Source organism: Crocuta crocuta, unplaced genomic scaffold (assembly GCF_008692635.1).
Source record: "Crocuta crocuta isolate KB4526 unplaced genomic scaffold, BGI_CrCroc_1.0 scaffold799, whole genome shotgun sequence".
In the NCBI taxonomy this organism is placed as follows: domain Eukaryota; kingdom Metazoa; phylum Chordata; class Mammalia; order Carnivora; family Hyaenidae; genus Crocuta; species Crocuta crocuta.
This window is the reverse complement of record NW_027530195.1, coordinates 130181-138557: the sequence shown is the minus strand read 5'-3', so window position 1 is coordinate 138557 and position 8377 is coordinate 130181. Positions and strand designations below refer to the sequence as shown.

The window sequence follows — 8377 nt, the reverse complement described above, 5'->3', positions numbered from 1 at the left end:
ATCATGGGACAGTTTCTTGGTGTGTAAATGAGTGCCCACCCTGGTCCTAGTTCCCGCATGTCCCCAGCAGAGGTCGAATGGAGGACCCCAGCAGGGGACTCACTGCAGTCATGCTTGGGTTTGGCAGAGAAGGACGACAGATCAGGCCAGCTTAATGGGCCGGACTCTGCTTCCTTCAGGGATCGCCTGCAGATCTCGGCCGAACTATACTACCCAGGCCATCACTTCCGGCCTCCCAGAAGGACAGGGCGACGCTCTGGCCGTTGCCTTGGAAACAGATGGAGGCGGGCGGGTGTCCTCTAGCGGTTACCAAGAGGACTGCTCCGCGATAAGAACGAAGCCTCAAGAGGGGACTGGGGAGGAGCCGAGGTGGGGTGCTATCTCTGAATGGCCATAAGGTCACGCTCCTCCCCCCCCTCACCTCACTTGCCAATAGAAGCCGGGTCCGCTGTGCACATGCGCAGGATTCTAACGTACCCTCCATCACGGCTGTTGGTGAGTCTAGGGCTCGGACGCAAAGGAAGAGCGGTCGCCAGTGAGGGGAGGGAGCTCCCAAACTCTGCGACTCTTTAGATTCCTTTAAGAGGAACAGCTCTCCTCAGTCCTGAGAGGACTTTGGAAATGAGCATCCGCTGACGGAGGCCGCGCCCGTCCTTGCTTGCTGGGTTTCACGGGAAACGTAGTCCGAAGGGAGGGGGCGGTGCTTGCCGAGCAGGCGCGTGATTGGCCAGGGGAGTCGCCATGGCAACGCGCGGATGGGAGGGGCGGGGCCCCTTACCGGAAGTGGCCTCCCGGCCAGGACACCAAGGTTGAGGTGAGCGCGGGCCTGGCTGGGCTGGGCGCGGCTTTTTCCATACCTGGGGATCCGGCCGCTCTGTCCCCTCTGCACTCCCTCCCGACGTGCCCGGCGCGCCCCACCTCCGAGCTTTGGCTCCGTCCCTTCCACCCCCAACAGGTTCCCCGTCCTCTGGCAGGACCTCTTCGCTCCTCTCCCTTTTGGAAGATAGATCCCCGGGAGTCAGGCCTGGTGTAGCTGGTCTGACAGGCCCCTCAGGTGGGCATATTTCAACCCAGAACCTCTTGAAGGCCAGGACACCGTGTTCGCCTACAACTCCAGGCAACTGCACCTCGTGGTTTGTTTTGTTTTGCCTTTCACGTGCTTGGTGCGGGCGGCGTTGAGTCATTCATACTTCGCTGTGGTTAGCGAGCACGGTGTCTCAGAGTCCACCCCTTGCCTTGATCTGTGACGCAGACGTGCCTCATACTTAGAGCCAGCCCCTCAGGGTCCCACTTCAGGCAACATGTCCTGATGTCCTGGAGTGTGTGTCCCTCGGCATCCCGCCTGACTGACCACTCCCCTCCCTTCTCTGGTGGGCACTTTCCCTGGCTCCAGAGCCAGCGCCTGGAAGCCTGTGATGACTTCTTTTACCCCTTAACCATCGTCACCTGCAGTTTCCTGGAAACTCCAGTGGACAACTTGCCTCCAAGCATTCATCTACAAGGCTTTCTTCTGCTTTCAGTTCCTGTCAGCAGCCAGGTCCTGTGACTCCTCCCTCCACGAAGTTTTCCCAGCCTGATGCATCCCTGTGGCCAGAGTCCTCTCTGAACCAGCCTCAGCCCCCTGGCCTGGGCCTGTCTGCCTTACCGTGGCCATGGCCTCTCGGCCGCGCCCTGACCCCTCCTTTCCTGCAGGTCCCCGTTGTTGGCTACAAGAAGACACCCAGTACAACAATGCCATCCCCACTGGGCCCCCCACGCCTGCCCTCTGTGGACTCCGTGGCCACTCTGGAGGAGCCCGAGGCAGCACGCCTACGTTTCCGGGGATTCTGCTACCAGGAGGTGGCAGGTCCCCGTGAGGCCCTGGCCCGGCTGCGAGAACTGTGTCGCCAGTGGCTGCGGCCGGAGGCATGCTCCAAGGAGCAGATGCTGGAGCTGCTGGTGCTGGAGCAGTTTCTGGGCACGCTGCCCCCTGAGATTCAGGCCTGGGTGCGGGGCCAGCGGCCAGGCAGCTCTGAGGAGGCAGTAGCCCTGGTCGAGGGCCTACAGCACAACCCTGGGCAGCTACTGGGCTGGGTGAGTGTGGCCAGCATTGACTTATTCGAGGGACAGAGCAAGATTAGAGCCCCTATGACTTGCCTCTCCCCCTCAGATCACAGCCCATGTCCTGAAGCAAGTGGTGCTCCCGGAGGCACAGAAGATAGAGGAGTCCTTGGGGAGACCCCACCCTTCAGGGACAGTGGAGCTTCTCAGGGCAACCTCTGGGGAGGAGCCACAGGACACCCAGATGGAAGGGTCTGCCCAGCTCAGCTGCAGTGTGAAGGAGGAGCCTGATGCTGATGGGCAGGAGATGGGTGAGAGTGGGAGCCACATTAGGTCCTGGGGGCTCCTGGATGGTACGTGGACATCCCTAGCTAGGATGGGGATCCCAGGACGGGTTGTGCTGGGGCTGGGGGTTTCCTAGAGGGAATGTGAATGTCCTCATTTGGGACTCAGGACTGACTGCAGGCTTCAGAGATGGGTCCCCAGGAGGCAGGAGGAAAGGACTGGCTGGCTCCCTGGCTGCCATGTGACTGCTGGCAGAGGAAGGCTGAAGCTGCAGCACCAACACCAGCTCACCTGCCCTGGCTCACCTGATCCTCACCTGCCTCATTTCCTAGCACCTTCCAGCCCCCCACATCCAGCCCAGTCTCGCGAGGGGTACCCAGGACACCGGGAACCAGCCTCCACATCCTTCCATCCACCCAGGATTCAGGTGAGCAGCCCCAGCTGGGAGGTGCAGGTCCCCAGTGGGAGGAGTGTGTCTTCGGTGGCCACTCTGCTCTGTCCGTTTTTCAGGCTCCTTGACCAACAGGTTTTGTGCTCTTTGCTGCCCAGAAGTGAGCAGGTATCGGGGTCTCTCCTGCAGGTCCTGGGGGATAGGGACAGGATGGTGGTCTCTAAAACTGGGAAGGATTTGAGCCTCAGGCCGTGGAATCTGGTTTATAGTGACTGAAATTAGTAGGGGTTGGTTTCCTTACTCACAAGGAAATGGGGATTTTGATGTTTCCAGGAGTCTTAAGCTGGCATCTGGGGATTTCAACCCTCATATGCAGGTGGTGAGGGGCCAAGCTGACGAACCCTGGCTGGCAAGCCTGAGCTTCACACAGCAGTCTGGCCTCCCCTGCACACCTGAGATCAGAATGGAGATACCTAGGATATTCTGAGATCAGAATAGCCCGCAGCCACCTCTTCCCTGGGGCTTTCCTCAAAGACCAACCAGCCCCGGGCTGCGGCCAGCTGGGCATGGAAGCTCGACTGAGGCTCCTACCACCTGGAGTGCTTGGTTGCTGAGTGTGGACAGCAGGGGTCCTGTGCTCTCGCAGCAACTTGGCTCCTCAGCCATTCCATTGGGGAGCGTCCCCAGTGGAAGAGCTAGTTGAGATGTGCTTGGAGGCTAAAAAGCTCCTCCAGGCCCTCCGCAGCCTGATGGCACAATGGGAAAGAGCCGGGTGGGAAGGCCACACCCTGCAGAGCCTCCTGACTTCCAGCCAGTCGCACTCCAGCAGTGGCTGCCACCTCCTTGTCTCTGGACCTGCAGTGGCCTGTCTCTCAGGAGTGTTTCCCACCCCAGCGAAGCCCCAGACGATGGGATTTGGGGAGGCAAGGATCACCTGGTAAAGCCCACAAGGGTCCTGCTTCAACTCTTAGAGCTCACCCTGTGGCAACAGGCAGGAGCCAGCCCACCTGTCCCATGTACATCGTCTGAGCCCTGAGATGCTTGGCTGCACCTCCTAATGTGAATCCTCCTGCCCTTGACCTCTCCACAGCCAGGCCCACGCATCTAGGAGTGATAGCAGCCCTCGACAGCTCCCCTAGGGAGGCTCTCTGTTACTTTTGTAACCAGAAGCTTGGTGAGAGGTGGCTGGGTCCTCTTGGGTCCCCAGGCCTTTCGGTCTCAGGGCATCACACACTGTTCAAGGCAAGGGGGTGAGGCCAGCCACACCTGTCCCCACCCAGGCTTCCCCCAACACCCATCCAGGGGTCCTCAACTCCAGTCTAGCTAGCTAGGAATGGCGTGGGGCTTCTGAGGGCGACACGTGCTGGTAGCAACCCCCCGGGGAGCTGAAGGACAGCTCCTCGCTGCCCTGTTTCCCAACCTTCATACGCCCTTCGCAGCTTCATCCTTAGGAAACAAAAGAGACTTAGGTTACCTGGCCCCTTCCCCAGGTAACTAGTAAGGTTGTGGCCAGGGGACGGGGGTAGGGTAGGGCCCTGCAGAGCAAGGCAGAGGATGGGGGGTGGATGGGCCCTAATGGTGATGGGCTGCATCCTGGCAGGAGGAGTGGGGGCTCCTGGACCGGTCCCAGAAGGAGCTGTACTGGGATGCGATGCTGGAGAAGTACGGCACGGTGGTCTCCCTGGGTGAGGACCAGCCACAACCCCTCCTGCGGTGCCTGCGTACCACCCTGGCCGTAGGGCTCCCTGCCCGGCCCTTTCCTGTGCACGCCTCCCACCGCTTACTCACTCGCATTTGCCCTCCTTACCTGGCGACACCCTGTCATCTGTCAGGACCCCCACCCCTGCCCCTAATGTCCGAGAGCCCCTTACCGGCCCCTGTGCAAGGAATGCTACCTGACTGTCCCTCACCCCAGCAGGGTTACCGGCCCCCCTACCAGAGGCACGGGTTGAGTCGGAGCCAGGGGCACTGCACCCAGGGACAGAGGGTCAAAGAAGCCTCCGCCCGGGTGAGTGCCGCTCCACACGATCTGAACCACCTGTTGTCTGGTGGAGGGGGAGCTTGTCTGCCCCCGCACACCTGGTGGGAGGGGATGGGAATGTCAAGGACGCTGGGCTACCTGGGGCTGCCACCTCTCCTTCCCTAGGAGATGAGAGTGAAAGCCACCGTGAGGGTCCGCCCCACTGCCCAGAGTCCCAGCCACCCGAGGTCCCCAGGCCTGTCATCTGGGAGGGCCCATCTGGGGCCTCCACGTCCACCAGGGCTGCGGCGGGAGCAGGGCTGGAGGCCGGCGCCCCACGGAGGAAGCCTTACACCTGTGAGCTGTGCGGCCGAGGCTTTGACTGGAAGTCAGTGTTTGTCATCCACCACCGGACGCACGCAGATGGGCAGGCCGCGCGGGCCCCAGCGCTGGCTCTCGGGGGCGCGCAGAAGCTGCCACCGGGTTCCCGGGACCCGGGCACACCACGCCACCCCCGGCGTGCACCCCTAGGCCCCCGAAGCTATGCATGTGAGGATTGCGGGCGCTGCTTCAGCTGGAAGTCTCAGTTGGTCATCCACCGCAAGAGCCACGCAGGCCAGCGGCGCCACTTCTGTGGTGATTGCGGCCGCGGCTTCGACTGGAAGTCCCAGCTGGTCATCCACAGGAAGAGCCACCGGCCAGAGGGCCCTTGAGCGGCTCCAGAAGGCAGCCTCTTCTTGGGAGCCGTGGAGCCTCCAGGGCCTGGACACAGTTCCAGCAATCTGGTTCCAGCCTCCTTGGGCTGCTTGGTCTCTTCTGTGTGGGATACTTGGAGACAGCAGAGGACATTGGTGAGTCAGTTCCCGGGCGAGTCCCCTGCCGCCGCTTCAGTGTCCCCCAAACAGCCACCTGGGTGTAAGTAAAAGAAGCCGCTGCTCCCTCAGTAGCCTGGTGAGGCCTGGACTGTGATGAACTGCCTAAGCCCGGGGACTTCCAAGCTCCGAGGTCCCCAGCTGTGACCTGATGCAGGCGGACAGGTTAAAGACTGTCCCTCCCCCTGGACCTTGTTGGCCCCAGGTGGCTGCTCAAAAACCGCCCCTTTCCACCCCTTCTGAAGCTGCTGGGCCCGATGACTTGGTGTAGACAGTACAGACAGCTGAGGGGAACGTGCCCTGCTTCTGTTTGCAGGTGGATAGAAAACTCACGGCTCTCTACGGTTTAGATTTGTAACAAATTCCATTTTTATAATGGGAAGTTTCTATATAAGAATTCTTATCTCTGATTTCTTGCTGCCTACAACATCAGCAGTGGCATTCCTGCCTGGCAGCTGGAGCCACAGAGCAGGCTGTACCCACGAGAAGGGCCAGCAGTCCTGGCCTCCCGCCCCACCTTGTTCCCGGGCCACCCACGTCACTCCCTGGCCTCCTTGTCCTTTGAGCCCCCAAGTCCCAGCCTGAGTGGACACTAAGGGGACCTCCCTTGCAGATATGGATGGACACGGAGGGTGGCCGCTGAGTAAAGGTTCCACAAACAGATGTCATATAGGCCATGTGATTTCAAAGTAAGTGGTGTTCATTTAGAAAATTTTGAAATACATAAGAGGGCAAAGATGATGGAAATGACCCCGAACTCACAGTCTCATAGTGGTGCTCACTCCAGGTGTTCGCAGGGGCGTTTCTGTTTTTTTAATGTTTATTTATTTTGAGAGAGAGCGAGCAAGTGAGCAGGGGAGGAGCAGAGAGAGAGAAGACCCCAAGCAGGCTCTGCACTGTCCACTGATTCGGGGCTCGAACTCACAACCTGTGAGATCATGACCTGAGCTGAAGTCAAGTCTGACGCTCAAGTGACCGAGTCACCTGGGCACCCCAAGGGCGTTTGTTTGATAAAGCTTCTTGTGGAGCTCCTGTATATATCATGCTCCTCTCACGCCCTCATTTCCCTGTTACTAAAAACACGTTTTTTAACGCCTGGGTGGAAATTCCGTTTTCTGTCCAACACTATCATTTCTACCAAGCCCAGATATTTCATTTTCTCCCTAATGCTATCCAGCACTGTGAATCACACTCCTGAACATATACTTTGGATGCAACTCTGGTTTTTTCTTTTTCTTTGTTTTTTTATTTTTTTAAGTACGCCCAATGTGGGGCTTGACCCTGAGGTTAAGAGTTGTGCACTCTAGCAACTGAGACAGCCAGGCACCCCAACTCTATTTATTTCCTTAGAGTAAATCTCCTAAAGTGGGATTGTTGAATTTTAGGGAGCATAGGATTTTTGTTTTGTTTTGTTTTTCCCTTAACACTGGACTCCTTGCCCCAATTCCAAGTCCTCCCCTCCCGGGCCAAAACGCCAAGAGGTTCTCCAACAAAAAATATGTTTTAACTGAAAATCAATAAGAAAATGACTACAAACCTACTAGAAAAGTGGATAAAGTCTGTGAATCAGTAATTCACATCAGAAGAAACGATGGGGCCAACCAACCAGAAATGACCTACATGCTCAGAAGTAATCAGGGAAATACCAGTGTTGTGAAGGCAGGGCCTGGCCTGCTGTGTGCATATAACCTGCTTCTGGCATTATGCTTGGTATTCATACCATGGCCAACATGAATAATTAAGAGACAAATTTTAAATAATATGACGGATTTCTCAGTCTTCACGGTAGCAAATAGGAACCCTGACAATAACAGGTATTGGTGAGGAAATTCCGAACTGACCTTAAAATATGGAAATGATCCCAGTGGGTGTGGCCTAATCACATGAACCATTTTAAAGCATTGAGTTTTCTCTGGCTGGTGGCAGAAAAGAAAGTCCAAAAGAGTTGAAGCGTGAGAAAGATTTGATGTGCCATTTCTGGCTTTGAAGATAGGGGGAGCCACATTGTGGCCCCTAGAAGGTAAGAACAACCCCTCGCTAAACAGCCAGCAAACAAAGAGACCTCAGTCCTACAACCACAAGGAACTGCAGTCTGTCAACTATCTCAATGAGTTCGGAAGCAAATAATTCCCAGGTCCTCCAGACAAAAGCCTAGCCCAAGCAACATCTTAATTTCAGCTTTGTGATCCTCTGAGCAGAGAACCCAGTCAATATCTCCCAGACTTCTGACGTACAGAACTGTGAGCTAATGAATGGATGTTGTTTTAAGCCACCAAGTTTGTGGCAATTTGTTAAACAGCATAGAAAACTAATACAATGATGTATTGTTAATGGGATTAGTACTGTCGATAGCCAAAAATATAAAATGTGCCTGTATCCAGTGATGAATGGAGTGTGGAAAGAAATGGTGATAGTGTTTTTCAATAAAATTATTAGGAATAAGAAATGAAGCAAATAATGATTTTGGAAAACTTTGGCAGTGTCTACTACAGCTAAATATATGTATTCTCTGACTCAGCAATTCCACTCCTGGGTACGCACCCAACAGAAATCAATGCTTATGAGCACCAAAACACATGTACAAAAACGTTTAGAGCAACTATCTATAAAAAGTGAAAGATCAGAAAACAGCCCCAAGCGCACTACAGTTATCAATTTATTGCCTCTCAGCTCCATATTCTTACCTGCTCTGCGGTTGTGGGCTTTTCTCCTTTGCAGGCAGCACATTGTTAAGCTTTGTCAACAGAGGGCACTAGAGGAAAGCCACAAGAAGGTGTCTTCCTGTTTCTCTTCCTGCAGCTGCACATCAGCCCCAGTACAGGTGGAAGA

General features: G+C 56.1%; 1 protein-coding gene across 2 annotated transcripts; it reads left to right on the top strand.

The window, feature by feature from the left end:
• Positions 1 to 370: 370 nt before the first annotated feature.
• ZNF446 (zinc finger protein 446) lies at positions 371 to 7994 on the top strand. 2 transcript variants are annotated; one of them, XM_077765308.1, is made up of 7 exons: positions 371 to 495; positions 1693 to 2073; positions 2150 to 2351; positions 2658 to 2752; positions 4317 to 4401; positions 4632 to 4724; positions 4863 to 7994. In XM_077765308.1, exons 1-7 carry the CDS (start codon positions 388 to 390, stop codon positions 5387 to 5389), a joined length of 1491 nt encoding a protein of 496 aa, XP_077621434.1. In that variant the 5' UTR covers positions 371 to 387; the 3' UTR covers positions 5390 to 7994. The 2 variants fall into 2 exon arrangements, with proteins under 2 accessions (XP_077621434.1, XP_077621435.1); XM_077765309.1 differs by having other exon boundaries at positions 371 to 814; positions 4632 to 7994.
• The last annotated feature ends 383 nt before the right edge of the window (positions 7995 to 8377 follow it).